Here is a 21,794-nt window from a genome sequence, read left to right on the forward strand (position 1 = left end):
CTGCTCCACATTTCTTCTCTTTCTTCCTGCCAGCACCAGCACAAGCCCACTATTCATATTGGTTCTTACCATGTAAGTGTCAAGCATCACAAACTTTATCTGTAAGGAGTAGATGCGCAGAAAGAGGACTGAAGATCTCCAATACTGACATCTTGTTTTAAAATATGTCATACACATACCAGACAAGAAATTATTTATAACTTTAAGCTTTATATCTAACTTGTGCAGCTCTTGAAAATTATGTTTAATGAAGGTTAACCTTGCAAGGGTGAAAAAGACTACAGCTTCCAACAGTCCCAGAAAACATTGCCATGGGCTAACTGTGAAAGATTTTAAGTAGGGACCAATGCCTCCATCTTATGGCAAAGATAGAAAATGCAGGTTGATTTATGTGAATTAACTGCAGTTCAGTTTGTCTGCTGGATGCAAAAAAAATTTCCTGGAAAGCGAAAGTTACAATCTTTTCTGAATTCTTTTAAAATCTTAGGATTCCATAGCGATATAGAAAATTCCTAGCCTTCAAATTTCTTATTGCCTTCAAATTCTAACAACTGCCCTTGACATTGAGACATTTTTTCAGAGCAAGAATGGTTTTACGAGTAAACTTCTAAGAAGAGCAGGACACATGTAAAATGTTGCTGATCTTGCTAGAATTCTGGTAACTTCCTTTAGAACTTGTGAAGAAATTTTACTAGATAAGATCTTTATGTTAATGTTGGTAGAAAACTAATGTGAGTCATCAAGATTCATATAGTCAAACTTGTAATATATCTGGTTTGGTTTGTTCTGTTCCATCATTTTCTTTTGAAATATTCAACACATTGTCTGCCTCAGGTAGGGCAAGGAACATTTTATTCATAAGTTAGGTAACCAGTTATGGTACAGTTATGGTACAGAAGCCAGATAATTTCAGTAACTTTTACATAAACAGGTCAAAAGGTCTGTATGCAGGTTTGCCTGGGCTTTGGACTCTAGGTCCTGGCCTTTGGGTCTAAACTCTCAGCAACCCGCACCCCAATGCACCTCTAAGCCCAACTGGAAACGACTTAAATAAACAACAATTAAAATTAAAAAGGTTAATTTTTTAAAAAATTGAACTACGTCAGTCAAACCTTTCAGCATTTTCTTCTTGAGGCAGGCCTTCTCTGCAGAACTGGTGGTATCCCACGAAGACAAGTTCTCCAAAGACCAGACAGAGGGAGAGCAAGTTCAAGAGAGCCAAAGGGAAATTTTGAACTCTCAGTCTCAGCATAGAGCACAATGGGTTGGCCAGGAACCAGCACTGGATACTGTGTGGACCATTCAGGCACCTATCCAGAGACTTTCAATATCCCAGGGAATCAAATCTTCCCTGGTTATTCAAACATTATTGCTTGCACTTTGCAGTTATGCTGCTGAGGCCCTAGCTTCCCCTCTCCTCTATCCAAAGGTAAAAAAACTGAATAGAGATTTGGCTTATCGGGTTTTCTAAGTATTAGGCTCAGGGTTTTTGTGTAGGCTTCTATTCAGTGCCAAATAAAAAAAAACCCAAAAGTTGAATGGACCTTTTTTGGGTTGTTTACTGATTCAGCTTTACTAAATCAACAAGCCTAACAGCTACCTTTTTGGGCAGCAGAAAGACAGCCAGAGATCTTGTGACAGTTCCTGTTTTTTCTGTTCCAAGGATAAACTGATGGCAGATCTTGCTCTTGCTGGATTTAGGCCTGACATGAAGCTGCTAGACACTGAGCCTTTACTGAGGGTGGGAAATTGGTGACAGGAAATGTGGTGGATGAACAATATAGTACTAGAACTCCAGGACACCCAATGAAATTGACAGGCAGTAGATCCTAGGGTAGACAAAAGGAAGTTTTACTTTGTTCATCAGGTAATTAAATTGTGGGATTCATTGACAGAGAAACACCAATTACACTTTCTAAAGGAGGATAGACAAATTAGTGGGGACCATTAATGACTGTTAGTCATGTTGGTTAAAGGGAATGTCCATAGTCAGAGGCAGAAATCTCTGAATTCATAAAACTGTTTGTTTCAATGGATAGCTGTGTTGGTCCACAGAAGAACAGCCAAATCCAAGCCCCGTAGCACCAAGTTCCACCTTATATATGACAAAGGGACTCTTGAAGGTTTATACCTTGAACATTTTGTTGGACTCAGAGGTGCTACTGGACTCAGATCGATGCCCTGTTCTTCATGGCAACTGGCTGGCTACTTTGCAAAATAAGAAATGGATAACTAGTTTGATTCAGCAGGGCTCTTCTCATGCTGTTATCTACATAGATCCTTTTGTATCTCTGAACTTTCAATGGATCTTTATAAATTCAAGCCAAAACACTGCTCTTCAAGAACCAGAATTGATTAGTTAGCTTGTAAAGTGTTTTCCTTTAGTTCTTTGTTCACACTGTCCATACTTCAACTCTTTCTATACCATATGGACAGTCAGACAGACATGCAGAGGTGTGGATAGCTGATGATCTAAATTCCACGTCCACACCCCCCCCCCCCACATTAACTGGGATATCTATTGCCATGGGCTAAGTGTATAAAACATTTTAGTAGAGAGCAATGGCAATCATATGCAGACTGATGTCCAAATCTGAGTGTGTTGGCAGAAAATAATCCAGCTTAGAATGTTTATCCATTGATTTGTGGCTGCAGAATTCACAGTAGTCAGCACTGCAAGCCAATTAAAGGAATTTTCACCATGGCAATACAAAATGCCAAGTTATGCAACGAATGTGGCATTTGACTCATGGAAAGTTTTTTGAGACTTTTTTCAGCTTACGCTTTGGAAGTCGATCTAAACTGTTGTTGTTGTACCATACAACACACCACTAGGTGGAGCCAGAAGACACATCTTTACATTTTTATTTTGCTTCATTTTGTTCAGAGAAGGGGTGATAAAGAGAGAAATCCCACTTCCCACTTTTTGAAAAAAAGTCACTGATAGATATGTAAATAGTGCAGAGCTGCCAGGGAAGACTGCCAGGTGCTTCACTGAGTGGTAAATTAGAGCAAATCAAAAGAATGCTAGCAGAGGAAATATTACAAGAATCTCCCTCTGGCAGGAGAGAAAATGGAGGAGGCCCTGCTAGCTTAACAGTGACAGAGTAACATCTGGCTGAATTTGTCTCTCCTCTGCTCCCAGGTTCTTAAGGCCTGGGTGTGCTCGCAGGTGTCAGCCAAAGGGCAAGAGCAAAAGGGTTCTTGTCCTTCAGCTTTTAGCCTGGAGGGTTGTAGCTTAGAGCTGTAAGGAAAATCTTTTTAGCAGAGTGGAAGTTCAAGCTCTGCTTTGAATTCAGAAGCCTCCCCCCCCCTTCCCTCCTTTCCTTCTCCTGTTGGTTTTCTGTAGCTTTTTTTTCTATTGGAAGCTGCTTTGGGTCCCCACTGTGGCAAGAACTGGGGTAGAAACAAACAAATGTGCCGTAAGATATTTCAGCTGTACCACAAGGAAGGGAGGAAGATAAGTTCAATCAACTTAAGGTTACTGGTATTCAAGACTTATCAAGTAAATCCTGACTCTGTGTGTTTCCTCAGGGACTGCAGTTTGTAAACATACAGTGCAGTTTTTTCCCCAATGATTTATTCTTCCCCCATGAATTGTCACCACGATGAAAGCTGCTCAGCCTCCACTTGCTACTTCAGTCAAGTGTGAAGCTTCTCTGCTTATTTTCCTCTTCAGAAAGATCAATGATAGTCAAGAGACTTGCGGCCCAATCCAAAGTCTGAAGCAGTGCGAGGAGGCAGAGAAAAAGAAAAATTATCTGGCCTCCTGAAAGCCCTCCATTGCCTGAAACAGAGTTACACCACACTTTTGGATAGTGTAACTTCAAGGCCTTGGGTACCAAGTTCAAAGCCGGAGTGGAAGCTGACGGATATCTCCAGGGATGCCCCAGCCTCCCCAGTCTCCCCACCAGCATCTGATTGGATGTCAGTGTTGCTCTGCAGCAGCAGCCACTTCCTGGTTTTGCCATTGTGAAGGTGAGAAGTCCCTGGATGCTGGTGCCTTTACCCTCTCTGCCAGCAGGGCTGCCCCTTACACTGACAAAAGGGGCACATGCACCAGCACAGCCCTGTGCCACCTCCAACAGTTTGTTTTCTTCCCCACCCCCCAATCCCTGGCAGGATTGGGCTGTTTTTCATGTAGAAACTGTAGTTAGCCATAACTGGGATGGCCATCATAATTGCCAGTTCTTGGTGGGATGTTCTGTAGGGATCAAGCAGAAGCACTGTGTCTCTGGAATGGAAAGGTAGTAGCAGGTGTTGACAAGGGAAAGAAAGAGAAATAGGCATGTCAGTGTTCAGGCTATAAGAAAGTTGCAGGCTAAACAGGTGATCCAGCAGTGCTGTAAGAACAATGCTAAGAGGCAAAAATGATATGGATGCTGTATTAACCATGGTCAGATACTTTAAGTGAATCTAAAACTATTGTGAATCTAAAACTATTTGACCCTCAATTCAGGTGAAGGGAAAGTCAGTCCCCTGTGCAAGCAGTGGGTCATTACCGGCTCATGGGGTGAAGTCACATCAAAACACTTATTAGACAGTCCATGCTGATGGGTGGTTTGCCACTGCCTTGCCCAGTCATCTACACTTTACTTCCAGCAAGCTAGGTACTCATTTTATTGACCTCGGAAGGATAAAAGGCTTAGTTAACCTTGTAGCAGATTCAAAGACTGTTTCCACATGGCACAATTATACCGGGTTACAGTCAGTGTCTTACACTCCAGGACTATTTTATTCCGGTTTCTCCCTTCGCATGGCTGCCCGTTTCTGCAAAGAATCGAGTTTTGCACGAGCCCAGGTCTTTTGTATTTACACCACAAGCATATACAAGCATGCTCAAACATCCCCAATGTCCCGTATTCTGATTGGCTGTTGTTTTTGGACGACAACTTGAATGATCATCTGCACCCTGCCTTTTGAATTGCTGGCCCACAAAAAGGCTGTGCTTCTGATTGGTTGACACACAGCAAGTGTGGAAAAATAAAGGGCTCCCCCTTTCCCAGTTCTAGATAGGGCCTGGTGTAGGCTTTAACATGGTAAGCGGCAGCAAAAAAATGATGGGGCACAGCATCGCATTGTCACATTCCCACTCACATTCCCATATTTTTGTGGAAAATGAGAGTCTCTCTCCCCCCCACCATGATGTGTCCACTAATATTCAGCCGAAAGTGCACATATCCCTAACTATGCACTCAGAGCAATCTGTACATGTATAGAAAAGAAAAGAAAAGAAAAGAGGGACATTTTGGGACTCCGCTCCTCATTAACCCAGGCAAAATGGCACCTGGTTGATACCAAGAGCAGAAAACGTGCTTGGGGGAACATTTTAGGAAGGGTGGGCTGCAACAGTCGGCAGCTCAGAAGTTGAAAACTGACATGATGTCAGGTAGTGGGATCAGGGGGGCAGGTGGTAGGGCGGGGCAGGGAGATCAGGTGGCTGGGCAGGAAAAAATAAACTGGTTCTTCTCCTGTGGTGCTAGTACCACAGATTCAGCGGGTTCAATGTGGGATTTTTAAAAAGAATCGCCTAATTTTTGAAAATCATATGATGAGGAAAATATCGTGGGACAAACCTGCTTTAGGACCAGGAACAGTGCGAACTTCTTGGCCAAACTGAGATATTTCTCTTGCTCAATATTTGAACCATGCAGAAACAACCATAGTTGACTCAGCCCTCTATCCTTCCAGGGATAGAAGCCAATTTCTGTCAGGATCAAACTCAGGTTGTCAGCAGAGCTTTGGCTGCAGTGTGGAAGCTTTCCGCTCTAAACCACGGGATTCTCTAAATTCTTTTAGGATCTGGAGAACTGAGACTCCAAGGATCTTAACAATATCTACCTGTATCTTTCAGTTGCCCCATTTCCTTGAAAACATCACTTTTAAAAACTAATTATCATACTAGCTTCAGAATTGTGACCATTTCTGTCTCATGTGGACTCAGAACTATGCTATGATCCCCCTCCCCCTCCCAATTTCTGTACATTATTATTGTAGGTGAACTTGCCATTTCTTTATGTGACCATGAGAGGGCAATATTGATCTACTTTATAATATTTTTAGTTTTTGTCAGACAAATGTTTTGCCTATTCTGAGAAGCAATCCTATTGAACCAGGAAGCATAATGTTTTTAAATGGCTGTTAACAGTCTGTAGGACTACAGTGGCAAGTGTCTGACTGCCTTATGTTAGGCACCCCATTCAGTTTTGAAATCTGGGTTTATTCATAAGGGGGATAACCAGTTATGATACAGTTATGGTACAGGAGCCAGATAATCTCAGTAACTTTTACATAAACAGTGCAAGAAACCAGAACCAAGTCAAAGATAAGTGACTGGAAGCAAGCCAGGCCAAGCTCAGAAATTAAACTGAAAAACCAAACTCTTAGTTAACTGTGTATTCCTATGTGGAATTGTTCTATTCAAACCACATTAAAGTCTACGAGTTGGGAGACTAGAGACTGTGTGAGATTTTCCTGTGAAGAAAGCAGAGGGTAAGCCACCACAAGGCAAAGCTGTGCCTGAGCAATGATGAGACACAGAGGACAAACATGTACAGGAAAAGTCTGGAACCAGTGGATTGCACATCATGCATTTTGGCAGCATCCAGTGATTCTTTGATGCTTGGTGTTACTGTACTAATGTTTTATTCAGCAACAAGTTTGTTTCAACATAAGGGCTGCCCACTTCCAGGTCAGGGCTGGAGCTATTACAACTGGCAGGTATCAGTTCACATGAGAAAACAGCCGCTTCGGAAGGAGGGCTGTATGGCACTGCACCCAACTGAAGTCCCTCCCCTCCAAAATCTCCAGGTATTTCCTAATCCAGAACCGGCAACTCTATTCAACATAATAACGTCTTCCTGCTGAGAGCAAGTGAATTGCCATGTAGGTTCAAAGTTACCTTGGCTCTTGCACTGGCCCTTGTCATGAGCCTTCAGAGGAAATGTATGCAGTCCCACAGAGTTAAAGTGATCAATTCATGCCCAGTTCAGTCTCTGGCAGCACATTGTATCACTTAATTACCTTGATTAGTAGCTAACAGCACATTCAGTATTCAAATTTTTTTGTTTTTATTTATTTATCAGTTTTTATACACCCTTCCCTTCAGGTAAGGGTAGTTTGCCTTCCAGTTCAGGGAGTTTTTCTCATTTTCCTTTTGTTTTTATTTTTTGGCCTCTAAAATTCAGGAGCTGTGACTCTTGGAAGCTTGGGCAGGGTGGGGATTTTGTAGATGTGGTTCTCAACCTTCCCAATGCTGCGACCCTTTAATACAGTTCCTCATGTTGTGGTGACCCCCAACCCTAACATTTATCCATTTTACAGATGGAGAACACTGATGCAGAGATCTTAGGCGACCCCTGTGAAAGGGTCATTCGACCCCAAAGGGGTCGTGAACCACAGGTTGAGAACCACTGAGCACTAGTTCTACATTATCCTGTCTTTAGTGGTGTGTGGAATATTCTATGTTTTATTTTATGTCCCTCATATTTCTACTGTTCCATGGTGATTTAGAGCCGCATTCAAAGGAGGGGCAAATCTACTCTTGGGAGTGGTGCACCACCATACCAGTAGATTCACCCTCCCCCAGGGCACTTGCCACAGAAAAGGAGCAATTTCACCAGTGTGTGGCTGCTGCTCGGCTCATCCCAGGGCCCACTTCAGACTTCAAACTTCCCTATTCTGGAAAAGTGGCATAAGTTAATTGAAGTCCATGGAGGTTTCTTGGCGGTGGGGAGGCTTTTTCACTTTGTGAGCCCCCCCCCCCATGCCACTGGGAAGCCTCTATGGGACTGGTGGGGTGGCACCACATCAGCGTTGCACCCCACAACCTCCAGTGTAGATGGGGCTGCCCTACTGCTATTGAGTGACCTTGGTAGCCTTAATTTCAGTCTTAAACTCATACATACAGAAGTACCTTCCATTAGAATGAGATGCTTCTAAATAGTTGTGTTTAGCATCAGAGTGTTTGCTTTCCTGCGAGTATACTCTAATTTATGCAGACAAAAATATATGCAATAAAATACCTTGAATATTTCCACTTCCTCCAAATAATAATAATATTCCTGAGTCAGTGTTCAGATGCTAAAAGAAATATGGCTGTTAGTAAGAAACGATCTTAGTGTTTGATAGGTCCAGTGCAGTAAGGTCAAACCTCATGGGGCTTGTCAAATCTACATTTATAGAATCTCTTTTTCTTGCCTACTTAAAGAATCGAAATATTAACTGGAATTAGTTCATTTACTTTTTAACTGCTTTTGAAAAATCATGTTTAGTACTATTCAGACCTTCAAGTGAACTTACAGGGACTACCTTAACAATGTAATGAAACAAATCTTGGAATTAACTCCTGCTAATAACAGATATTAAAAGGGACATGACAATCTTACATATATCCATAGGTTGACTATAATTTTATTCTGTCTTTTAACACTGCTTGGTCTGTCAGGGAATATTAGTTCAAGGCTACTTTTTATCATTTACATAACTCACTTTTTTAAAAAAAAATCAAAAAAGGAAGGCAATTGGCTGTTTTTAGACACTGAGAGCAAACAGCAATTTTAATTAGGTTAGGAAAATAAATAAGTGACCCATACATTATTGCTTTCCTGTGTCTGTTCTGTGCCGACTTCGTGCCTTTGTTGAAAAGGAAAAAAAAACTGAATCACTTTCTTTTCTCCTTTGGTGTACATTTATGTTTGACTCAGGGCAAAACTTTTATAAAATATTGTTCATAAATGATAAATGATAATGATGAAAAGTAAAAGCATGGGATTGTGTATAGCTAGGCATTCCGCCTTCCGTTAAAGAAAAGTAAAAATACCCTGTAATACCCTATAAATAGAATGTTGTTTGTTTCATCTCATGCATTTCTACTTTCTTCATATACTCAGTTTTTTTGCCTGTTTTGATATGTTGACTGAGTGGATTTTAATGTGTTTTCTGTTCAAACTGTGTGTGTGAGTGGGGAGACACCACACAGAAAACTGTTTTTACCCCATCCCTTTTTTACATCACAGACCGCTCTAGCCTTGTTGCCATGGTGACCATAATTTCATCAAATCCCCTCAAATGTTTGTACAGCCTTTACAGTATATTGCACTTACTGCACCTGTATAGTATCTTGTCTGTATACTGTATACCCATAAATATGTATATTTATTCACTCATGTATGTATGTATGTATAGTTTGTTTATATATCTGTATATGTATGTGTGTCTCTTCATAGTCTTTCACAAAAATGTTTGACTTCCTCATATACATTATATGTATGCAAGTTACGACGACGTATGGATGCCAGCACTCATTTTTTTGATAACTTATAGCCTTCACTTTGTCTTGTTAAACAATGAAAATAAAAACATTATGTTTTTAAATGAGAAATTTAAAACAGTGGTCACTTCTCTGTTCCTTTATACCAGGGACAGCCAACATCTTAAGCATGGTACAGTTGCTGGCTTCAGCACCCAAATGCTCAAGGGCTGCTCCCTTTTCCTGTTCTGTCAGAAAGGGCTAAAGAAGGCATTTCTCATTTCTTCTGAAATGAGAGGTAAACCACCCAGATTGAGGGAAATGACTTCTGCTTCGGAGATGCCTATGAAAAGAACAATGCAGAGAAACCCAAAAATGAAGAAAGGAAACACTGGAGAACACAAGTAATGGTGAGACGTTAGACTGAGGTAGTTACTGAAGAAGAAGAGGGAGAAGGAGACTTCTCAGAGAGAACCACCATGGGAGAAGGTCTTTCTCTGTTGAAGGAAGACTTAGCAGAAGGGAGTCATAGGATCCCACCCTAGGAGTTCATGGCCTTCCTTCCGAGACTGCATTTTAGGCAGTTTCTTCTTCCACTTTGCCAGGAATACAACAAACAAATACAAATACAAGACCTTTAATGGCATAAAACCAGGAATACAGAGGGAAACCCAGACTCCATACAACTCCTGAGCAGTTTGAAAGCTTTGCGTCTGCTTAAGTGACAGCAGAGAGCACTCTACTGCTCCAACATGTTCTAAGTGCAGTTCCAGCACACAGTTATTACACTCATGAGTATTTGCTGCCACAGGTTAATAACAGGTACTGAGAAATATTTCAGATTCGTAGAAGCATTGTCAGTAAAGTATACTGTAAAGTATACATGCTACCAGCAACCAATAAGAAATTCTAGTTAGATCTAAATATTATGAGGGATAGACATGTTTGTTAAAATAATTTTATGAAAAATTGCAAAATGAAACATTTCTATCTTAGATAACTGCCAAATTAACCTACATTAGCAGGCTGTTCCAGGTTTTCTGGGCTGCGTGGTAGTGGTACCAAACTGCAGCCATTCAGCCCAGAAAACACACCAGCTATCTGACTCCGGCTGTGAAAGCCTTTGACAGTACATATCCTATATTAACCTCCTACTTAAATAAATGCAAAGTGAGGGTCTACACTATACATGAACTGGACACTGAGTCGCAAACATTTAAGCTTGAATAAATATGATAAGTATTTAAGATACTTTTGGACTTTTGCCTTCATAGCATTTGAAGAAATGGACTGTAGTCCATGAACTCTTATGCTGGATTTCATTATTGTTTAGTCTTTAAGGTATTATAAAAGTATTTTTGCACTGACAAACACAGCTACTTGTAAATTATTCGCAAAGTATAGGTAATCGTAAACTGGTTTCTCTTTTGTCTGCTTGATGTGGATGACACAAAAGTCACTGATGTGGCTGTTGTTTCGCAGGCTTGCATGTAATCTTCTCAGCCACCCTGGTGTCAACCTCTTACACTTGGTTGCATTTTGAGCCTGCAGAATGCGCAGCCAAGTAAAACTTGACCACCAAATTCGCCAGAGTCCCTAACAACGTGGCCACTGTGCCTACCACTGACACTTTAAGATGAAAAAAGAAACAGCAGAATATGGCAGCAGCATGTAGCCTGAAGGCTCAAAAACTGGAAAGCACATGAAATGAATCCCAGGCATATCAAGAACCAAAAATCTCACAATTTCAAAGGCTGTTTTGGAGTGCTTTAGAGGATCTTTAGCAGTTGGGGCAGACTGCAGCAAGGGCGGTTGATCATATTCACTGAGTAAAAATGTATTTAATGTGATGGAATTTGTCACAGTTCTCAACATGTCCATTTTCACAGTCCCTGGTTAAGTAAATAATACATGGAAACTAGCTGTTACCCTCCAGCTCATAATATGTTTCCATAGTGATGTTTGGCTCTGAGTACATTCCACAACCCTACTTCATCATCCTATTCCCAACACTGGACACCTGCCACAAAGAGGCTCCAGATGAAAGCTTGGCCAGCCGCCACTCTGTCCTTATTGGCCATCCAGATGATCAGTAACACCAGACTTTACATTGGGCACATAAGTGCTTTGTTGGACTAGAGCCTCTATGAAGAACTGTCTGTGCTAACATGAGGCATATTTACTTTTTAAGGAGAATAACTTCCATTCAATTAATGTTAATTATATTATTTATCTTTGAGGATTTTGTCCAGCTGGACTCATTTAACTGCCCAATAAATTATTGCAGCCTTGTGTATTTTTTCACTGGAAATCACCACACACCTAAAAAAAAGTGGTAGATAGTTTGTAAAAAAAAGTAGTATTTTTGACTGGCAAGATTACAACGATCTTTGCACAAGGTCTTAGCTCCCCACTTTAACATGCATTCTTTTTTTAAAGTTTCAGAAAGACAGAAGTGATGCAGAAGTGATGATCAGGGATGTGGAAATCATTAAAAAAATTGACAAGGACATTGTCCACTAAAAGCACTGCGGTGTTCATTCCCTTGAATTCAGATGCTCAACTCTCTCAGATTAAAGATGTTCATTCCAGTGATAGATAAGAAATTTGCCTTATGCTACGGCAGCTGAAGTGTATGTGAAAGGGCATGATCACTCTTGCAGGATGCTATGGACGGAATAGTGCAGGGCAAAAAAAAAACAGATTTAGGAGCTAGTGTTTCATAGTGGTTACTTAGGGTGAAGGATTAAGTGGCCTGGATTCAAATTCCCATTCAGCCAAGTTCACTGGGTGATCTTGTGCCAGCCATTCTCTCTTAACCCAACCTACTTCACAGGATCCCCTTCGGGGATCGGGCGGTATATAAAATAGATAGATAGATAGATAGATAGATAGATAGATAGATAGATAGATAGATAGATAGATAGATAGATAGATAGATAGATAGATAGATAGATAGATAGATAGATAGATAGATAGATAGATGTAGGTAGGTAGGTAGGTAGGTAGGTAGGTAGGTAGGTAGGTAGGTAGGTAGGTAGGTAGGTAGGTAGGTAGGTAGATAGATAGGTAGATAGATAGATAGATAGATAGATAGATAGATAGATAGATAGATAGATAGATAGATAGATAGATAGATAGATAGATAGATAGATAGGTAGATAGGTAGGTAGGTAGATAGGTAGGTAGATAGGTAGGTAGATAGATAGATAGATAGATAGATAGATAGATAGATAGATAGATAGATAGATAGATAGATAGATAGATAGATAGATAGATAGATAGATAGATAGATAGATAGATAGATAGATAGATAGATAGATAGATAGATAGATAGATAGATTAGAAAAGAGAACTAAATATGTCACTCCATGAAAGAAAGGGATAAATGAGTATTGAAATACACAATATCTCAATGGAATAGCGACATTATCTATAGTGCTTCTTTTAAAAGTCTGAAAACATTATTTAGAACTCTGAAAATTGTGTTTCAATTGCTAAAATATAGTGAAATTTACAAACTCAAGATGTACTAGGCTTAGCAAGCAATCACACCTGTCAACCTGGATACCATCACCCAAGCTGAGCCAATGTGCACAAAGGTACTGTCTGCTTTATTGCACATAAGTATGTTCCATAATTTGGAAACAGGTGCTGAGGCTTACCCTAGTGCAGGGGTAGGGAACCTGCGGCTCTCCAGGTGTTCAGGAACTACAATTCCCATCAGCCCCTACCAGCATGGCCAATTGGCCATGCTGACAGAGGCTGATGGGAACTGTAGTTCCTGAACATCTGGAGAGGCGCAGGTTCCCTACCCCTGCCCTAGTGCCTTACCCCTTATAAGTACATTTTAATATGTTTTTAAACTTTATTTATTTATTTATTTACAAAACATAACATAGCAATAGAGAGTAGGAAAAAAATGAACACCAGTAAGAGAATAATAATATACTCATGTGATGGGTCTTCATTAATTAACAATACTACTGAAGGAATTTTTTTTAAGTCTTCTTTTCCTGTTCTTTAATTGAAAACAGTTTAATAATCCTCCGTTGTATTAAAAAATCATGCTGCAGATCCGGTAAAGGAAAAATACAGAGCCCCAAAAAAAAGAAAACACCCAGAAAAAGTGAAAATAAAACTCTATAGAATGGAGGGGTGAAGAAATGGAAGGGGAGCTTCTAAAAGCCAATCAGCTGACACACACGTTGCTGATCCTGGGTTGTATCAGAGCTAGTGGGTCAGAAAAAAATATCCAAACCAGTTCACCTGTTAAATTAAAGGCCTCCAAGAGTTGTTGGAGAGGCTAGGACCAGACCCTCTGCATTAATGCCAGCAATTGCCCAGCAATCGCTCCTTTTAGTGATGTATGACAGAGAACTCTTGAAGGCTCAACTGTTCAAAGCGGCATTTTCTCAAGAAGTCCACACTTTAAGTATGTTAAAGACCCTATGATATCACCTTTGCATGAAGAAGTATTTTCTCTGTTGACTTTTCTAGGCTGCTTTTTCAATTCTTGTTTTAAGACACTTCCATGTCTGGAAACAAAATAAACACATAAACACAAAATAAGCCACGTGCACACTTTCCTGGTAAATTTATGTGTATTGGTATTCAAAAGGTATACATGTGCATGCTTTACCCACCAGTCACTCATATGTACCTAAATTTTCCATCATCAAAGCTTTTCTTAGTCAAAGCTCCCAAAGTAAGATTTGACTCATGAAAGCTTATATCCTGGAAAATTATCTTGGTCTTTAAGGTGCTACTGGATTTGAATTTTGTTCCATTGCTACAGATTTATATGGCTACTCACCTGAAATTATCTATACAATCAATGGAGCCTTTTTAAAAAAATGTACGTCAAGATGGCATTAACTGCATGATAACACAGACCCATATTTTGCATGCTTAAATGTTAACACACTATTTCAATCAATAAATTGAAGGAAATTGAAAGTGACAGAGGTATAAGTATCCCATGTGTAAATACCTTCACATGTGTTCAGGGCTGGATTCCTCCACCTTTCCGAAACCTGTGCAAGAGGTATGGAACTTCTTACCTGCCTTATGGATTTTGGTATGATGAGCACCACTTCAGATATTGCTTATGAAAGCTTCCTTATCTTGAGTCAGACCACTGGCTAATCCTGCTCAGTATTTTCCTCTCTGACTTTCCACTATTTCAGCCAGAAAAGGGACTTTCCCAGAATCTGATACCTGAAACACTTTGGCCCTTCCTCATACGGGCCAAGAGAGCCCCTACGGCAGGAATTCTGCAGTGGAGGGTGGGGAGCCGTTCGCACAGGGCGTGCAAGCGGCCCGGTGAGTCGGCGCGCCAGAGGTGGCTCCGCCGGAGCCGCCTCTTCCCTCTCCCACTCACCTCTCCCTCCCGTCCCTCTCCCTCTCCTCACCTGCCGCCTTCGCCAGCCTGCGTATTCTCCTAAGACCGCCCACGCTGCCCTCCGACCTCCAGGGTTGGGAGGACAGCGAGGAGGGTCCCAGAGCCAGCAGGGCAATGGCGTGGCTGGCGGAAAACAGTGGGCAGCTGGCGTGTTCCCAGCGGTGCCGTTAAGCACCACGCCCGCCCGGGGAATCGCTGTTTTCAACCCGCCCTGAGGGAGGGAGGGGAGCCAGGTCGGCGCTGCTGTGTTTTCGCAGCGCCGCCTGTGCGAACAGCTCCCTGGGGACGGCGTTTTTGCCGTCCCCAGGGCGCCGTAAATGGCCCGTGCAGAAAGGGCCGTCAACTAGAGACTCCAGGGACTGAGCCTAGACTCTTCTGTATGCAATATACTTTATCTCTAAGCCCCTCCTCTAGTCCCCGACCCCCTTTAACATTTATAGGTTCCTTTTATACAGGCTTAGTGATCACCATGGTGCATCATCATAATATGTACCACATTTATACCAAAGGTGAACAATGCTAAATGTAAGACAATCCCCATAAAATATGGCTATACACAAAGATTTTCTATATCACTATACAAAACTGCAACTTATTGTGAATTTAAGATGCCTCCCTCTTTCAGGTAAATAGAGTACCTCATTATGCTTATAAACTGTGTTCAGGCAATCCCTTGCCATTTGACAGAGAAGCACTGAATGAATTATGCGTGCGAATAGTCCACATTTTATGTTATGTTGCAAGAATGTTATATATTTATTTATTTACAAAACATTCTACCTTTCTGCCCTCATCAGTGCCACCATGACAGGCAGCAGATTAAGAAGAGTTGGGTTTTTAGTCTGCTTTTCTTTACCTTTAAGGAGACTCAAAATGGCATACAGTTGCCTCCCTCCCCCACAATAGGCACCTTATGAGGTAAGTGGGGGTGAGAGTCTTCAGAGAACTGTGACTGGCCCAAGGTTACCCAGCAGGCTTCATTGGGAACAGTAGGGAATCAAGCCTGGTTCTCCAGATTAGAATTTGTCACTCATATGGATAAGTGGGGAATCAAACCTGGTTCTCCAGATTAGAGTCTACCTCTCTTACCTCTATATCACTACACTACTACTAAATTCATATCTTAAAAATAATTAAAACCAAAACACACACATCATTTAAACAATTAAAACCAAAACTAAAATATACTTACAAATATAAGGCAAAAAGGAGGGCTTCCAAAGGGAACAAGGGAATAAAGCACAACAAATCTTTGCCCACTGGCAGAAAATAGCAACAGAAGTAAACAGACAAGTCTCTCAGGACCGAGATTTCCAGATTTTTTGAGCCGCAACCAAGAAGACCCTGTCCCAGGTTGATAGTCACCTAATCTTAGAAGGGAAAGGCATCCAAAGCAGAGCCTCTGAAAATGACTATAGTGGTTGAGTGGGTTCATCAGGGAGTAGGCTGTACTTCAAGTATGCTGGTCCCAAACCATATTTGGCTCTAAAGATGAGTATGAATACCTGGAATTGTGTCCAGAAATAGTTTGGGAGCCAGTGTAGATGGACCAATACTGCAATGATATGGTCTCTACAACCTACTCTAGTCAACATCTTGGCTACAACATTCTGCATTAATTGTAGATCCCAAACACTTTTGAAGGGCAGTCCTAAATAAAATACCATGCATTTCTCTAATCTAGATATAACCAGGGCATGTATTACAGTGGTCAGATCTTTTGTGCCCAGGAAAATCTGCAGCTGGCTAACCAATTGAAACTGGTAAAAGGCACACCTGGCCAGCACTGCCACCTGCTTATCCAGCAGTAGACTTGCATCCAAGAGTACCCCCAAACAACAGACATGTTCCTTCAGGGGCAGTACAAACCCCATTCAGAACATCTGACAGATGAAACAGGTCAGACCTTCTGCTCACCAGTAGCACTTCCATTGTACCAGGATTAAGCTTCAGTTTATTAGTCTACATCAACTTTGAGCCTGCTTCCATACATTCGTTCAGGGTCATTACAGCCTCCCTGGAATCAGCTGGAAGCACAAGATAGAGCTGAGTATCATCTGCTTATTGGTGACAGCCCACCTCAAATCTCTGGATAACCTCACCCAGCTCTTTCACGTAGATGTTGAAGAGTATATGTGACAAGGCACCCCCAAAATTAGCCCCATCATCCAAGGGACTCAGTAGCACTCCATCCATACCACCGTTTCAAACCTACCTTCCAGGTAGGATCACATCTTTTTAAAAACAGTCCCTCCCTGTCCCAGTCCAGAAAGGTGATCTAGAAGATACCATGATGGTATTGAAAATCACTGAGAGGTCCAGAAGAACCTACAGCACTGTTTCTGCCATCTGTCAGCAAGGTCATCCACTAGAGTAACCAAGGTTATTTCAGTCCCATATCAGATTGGAAACGATACAGACAAGAACAGTATGTTCATGAGAAAGTGCATATGTGTTTATGTGTCTGTTTCAGAAAATTATGGCATTGTCCTTATAGAAAATGATCCTTTGTTTTGCCAGGACACAAGAAGGGGTTTTTTTTAAAACTGCTAGATTCCAGTGGTGCCTTAGAGACCATCAAGACTTTCAGGATATGCCTAGCCTTGCCAAATTTGAAATTATATTTTGATTCCGGTTGTTTAGTTTGGATGAAAAAATGGATTACATTAAGAAACAGAAGATTATTGGATTTGGAAGGGCATGACTAGAAATGTAGTTGATATGCCTATTTATGGTGTGATGAAGTTAAAGTTAAAGATTTTAATAATCACTTTATCAGACATGCCATATTAAGAGTATAGAATAAATTGGAATCTAGACTTTGTCAAACAAAGAAACAAACACAAGGATGGCTATCTCCACAAGAAGCACTGTATAGATGCGACAGATTTTGAAAGGAAATTATATATAAATGATTCACATGTTATTGCTGAAATGTACACACTTTTGTTAAAACTGGAAACAGAAGGAAAACAGAATGAATGATAAAATGGGCCACTAATTTTTGGTAAAATACCCCATTTGAACAATGGGAGAATATGTGGTCAAAGGGACTTAAATATACATTAAGTTCTAATTTGAGAGAAAAAAAATATACAATGATGTATCGTTGGTATATAAATCAGGAAAACTAGCAAAGAATTATAAACATGTTTCAAAGAAATGTTGGAAATGTGAAAATCAAGAGGGGACTTTTTATCATTTATTCTGGAACCTGTGGAAAAGCTAAAGAATTTTGGAGATCAATACATACAATAATTCAAAAGATTTTCAAGGCTATTGTACAAATGAAACCTGAGGCTTACCTGTTGAGATTTATGGACAGATCTCTGGAAAGAAAACATGGGACTTTGTTTTTATATGACAGCAGCATCAAGTATATTATATGTGCAGAAATGGAAAACTCCAACTATTCCTACAATTGAAGAACGGTAGGTGAAGGTACTAGCATTGGCCAAAATGGCCAAGTTAACTTCATTACCAAAAGAAAATAACTTAACTAAATTCATAGACAATTGGAAACCCTTGATAGAATATCTAGATTAAATAAAAAAAATGACGACTAGTGATTTTGAAGGTTAAGGATTGTTAAATTAAGATCTAATAGAGAAAAGTGAGACTGCTTATTAATAATGATGCTAAAGATTTAATTTCATTTTGAGTCTTAATGGTCAAGTGCTGAAAGTGTAGGGCTTAAGGGGTAATATTTGGTGTAGAAGAAACTGGAAGTCTATATGAAATAAGTACTTTATTATTTGGTGAATTTCTGTCTTTGTGCATGTTTTTTATCTGGATTTTGAAGTACAAATAAAACTTAAAAGCAAAAAAGATTTTCAGGATATAAGCTTTTGAGAGTCAAAGTTCTCTTCATCAGATGGAGGTATCTGACTAAGGAAGCTTTGACTCTCAAAAGCTTACAGCATGTAAATGTTGTTGGTTTCTGACTGCTAGATTCAAATCTACTATTACACTCGAATCTATCTGTTTCACTACAGGCCAACATGGCCACCTTCTGATTTTTTTTTACTATTTCATAAAAATATCAAATTGGTTCCTGCCCATAAAAATATTTGCATTTTTATTTGAGTGCAAGAAATGCAAATTGTCATAACGAATTAATATTTCTCTTTTTGAAAGATAGGGAACTGACTTGTGAATATCACTTCCAGATTCTCCCTTCATCCCCAGACCTGCTCCAGTTCTATAAGTTTCTTCACAGTACCAATCTGATGAACCAGAATATCATGAATTATTTTCTCTGATTTTGTTTGGAAAGAAGTTAGTGGAAATTCTCCACTAGTGTGCAGGAGGGAATTATATGCATTGATTTTACTGGCAGCAACTTACCTTATACTTTTTAGCTTAGGCCCTTTCCGCACGGGCAGAAAATGACGGCCTGGAGACGGTAAAAACACCGTCTCCAGGCCGCCATTCTGAGCAGCTGCAGCGCAGCAGCATCCCTCGCGACCGCCACGCCCGGCCTGGAGTCGGCATTTCCCCAGCGCTTCCTAGCTCTTTTTTTTTTAAAGAAGCGCCCATGAGTGAAGCCGCTGCCGAGGCGAGCACGGCAGCGGCTTCCTCGACTCCACCGGCACTCACCTTGTCCCTGGGCCTCGGTATCGCCAAAGGCCTCCGCATGCCCCGCGCCCATTTCGAGCAGGCGCGCAGGGCCAGGGGGCGTGTCCCCAGGCCTCCGCGACGCGCCGGAGGCCCAGGGACAAGCCGGGTCATGCGGGCTCCGGCGCTCCGCGGCGCCGGCTGCCCGCCTCTTCCCGGGACCGTCCGTGCGGATGGTCCCAGCGTCTTCGGGTCGGCGCGAGAAGCGCCGACCCAGCCGTTTCCGCTGCCATGCGGAAACGGCCTTAGTGACTCATTCCTATATCAAGGATTTGTTACCCAAGGGTAGAAGAATCTTTCCTTTGTTCCTAATCCCGTATACCATTCTGACACAGGATGCATTAGTTTAATAAGCCTGTGATGACTAAGATCATTAGACCTCCGCCATCAAACAGATTTTTCCCTTTTATCCTTCAAATTATTACAGCACAGATCTTCTGAATTGAGAAGTCGGATCTTAGGTAGGGGTGCATCCTAACTATCACTACCACCAATTCCCAAATTTGACTGAATCTTCTACAACCACCCCTGAGGGCTGAACCACTTATTTTGTGAGAATCATTCTCAGTATCCAAGTAACTTCAAAATAATCTACACAGATAAGATACAGTAAGGGGCCAGCTTTATCGGCAAAAGTGCAATATTTATCAGTTAACTCTGTTTTTAACCTTATATCAGCAAATGAGACAGAAACTTTTAGTGAGTTAATGATCTTTTACTGAAAAAAGATTCAACTTTTTTTAGACAAGATTATGAAAAATAGGCACTGTTGCAAATTAAACCTACGAATACTGAAAAACTGAATGCAAGGGAAATAAACACTCCTGACATTTCTCAAACATAATTCAACAAATCACCCTTAAAGCTAATCACACCTTAAAGCTAAAATAGTGACAGCCCTATAAAAAGTGTAACGCAGAGAACTGATCATGTTTTTTTCCCTCTGTGAAAGGATGCTCAGAAGGGTGTAGGTGAGTTTCTGTGACTGTGTCTATTGGGCTTCCTAAGCTTTCTGAAGCATCCTAAGCTAGTTATTTGAAATCATCACATAATATAGTTATAATGTGATGATTCTGTAGTTAAATACTTGGTTGTCCAAATTATTTTGTGAGATCATTTGCAAGTGCACTGAGATGGGTCTGCTCAAACAAGGTTAGTCCTCTACTAAAAATTAACAGCCCTATCCAGAGGCCACCGCAGCCAGGAGTTATGAGACTGAAGCAAAAAAGGAAAAAAGAAAAAAGGTCACCTAGAAAGGGCTCAGTGGAATTATGCTGCCCAAAATGCTGGGTGGAAGCTGACTTAAGTTGGCTCCACCCCCAGGAATGCCCTGGCCCATCCTACCATCTACTCAGGCATCCACTCAGGCACCCGCATAGCTCTGTGGTAGTGCTCACTTCCAGGTTTTGCTGCTGTGGAGTGCCCTCTCTACTGGTTCCCCTTATGCCAGTAGTGGGGGCAAACACATCAGTGCACCATATCCATGAGTCAATTCAGCCCACCCTCCAATTGGTCATTAAAAAGCAATAATTCCATTTTTTTCATCATCTTCATAAATTGGCAGTCAAAAAGATAAGAAATCCTGTTCTTTTGCTGGCTGTCTGGTAAGCGTCCTCCATAGCTTATGAGAAGTGCATAAGAACGCTCATCCAGCGGCAAACTATGGTTTGCTATTATGTCTAAATCAGAGATCTATGTTTCATTTCCAGTGGTATTATCACTGAGTTTCAGAAGAAAAAAAATTACAGAGGCTCTTTGATTGTGTCTAGTCCATCATTCCATGTATATTAGCTATCTTGTTTTAAAACCTGATGAATTATCAGAACTAGTAAGCACATGTAATAGTGGAAATGGTTCCTGTATGAATCAGGTATAATTTTCTATCTGGAAACACCTAGCCATTCAAGATGATTGAAATATGTATTCACCTGAAAACAATGCAACCAAGTGTGAAGAACCTCTGGGCTCTTATTGGTCAATTAGAGTAGGCAAGTAGAATCATGACACTCTCACTTTCCCTTCAACATAATTAATAGCAAGTGACTCCCCGCCAACAATTTCCTTATCTGTTTGCCTGATAATGCATCATGGCACATTCTAGTCTGCTTAAAGGTATTGTGCTCTTTATTTTGTGGCACACAGGGCTTCACTCAATTTTTATTTAATGCCAAATCAGTTTTCTGTATGATTTTATTATATGTTGGTTTATCCATTTCATTCCTGTGTGATAATTTCACAAAGAGATTTCTGTTTTGCTGCATAATAAAATTCATGATCCTTCTGGCATTACTTCATATGGTTTCCCCCATACCTCCTGTAAATGTAGAATCAACCCCTCTGCACACCCAATAGGAGAGGAAAGAAACCTACCCGAACCAGGAGAGAACAACCAATTCCACAACCTAGTAATGTACACAATTACAGTAAAGTAAGTGTGACAATAAATGCTGGGGAAAAATATGGAAAAACCTACTGACATATGGGCATGTCCAAGCTTCAAATGACACCATATCAACAAAGAGG

At 40.9% G+C, this 21,794-nt stretch overlaps 1 protein-coding gene across 4 annotated transcripts in view; it reads left to right on the plus strand.

The window, feature by feature from the left end:
- The window catches only part of NYAP2 (neuronal tyrosine-phosphorylated phosphoinositide-3-kinase adaptor 2), a 197,520-nt gene that overhangs the window by 163,393 nt on the left and 12,333 nt on the right, over positions 1 to 21,794 (plus strand). The window contains exon 8 of one of the 4 annotated variants that reach the window (XM_048505725.1): positions 21,598 to 21,699. The exons of the other annotated variants lie outside the window; for them this stretch is intronic. Within the exon in view, the coding sequence (XP_048361682.1) occupies positions 21,598 to 21,699 (102 nt within the window). The remainder of the gene's footprint in view (positions 1 to 21,597; positions 21,700 to 21,794) is intronic. 4 annotated transcript variants of the gene reach the window in all.

The sequence above is a fragment of the Sphaerodactylus townsendi genome, linkage group LG08 (genome assembly GCF_021028975.2).
Source record: "Sphaerodactylus townsendi isolate TG3544 linkage group LG08, MPM_Stown_v2.3, whole genome shotgun sequence".
NCBI lineage: Eukaryota > Metazoa > Chordata > Lepidosauria > Squamata > Sphaerodactylidae > Sphaerodactylus > Sphaerodactylus townsendi.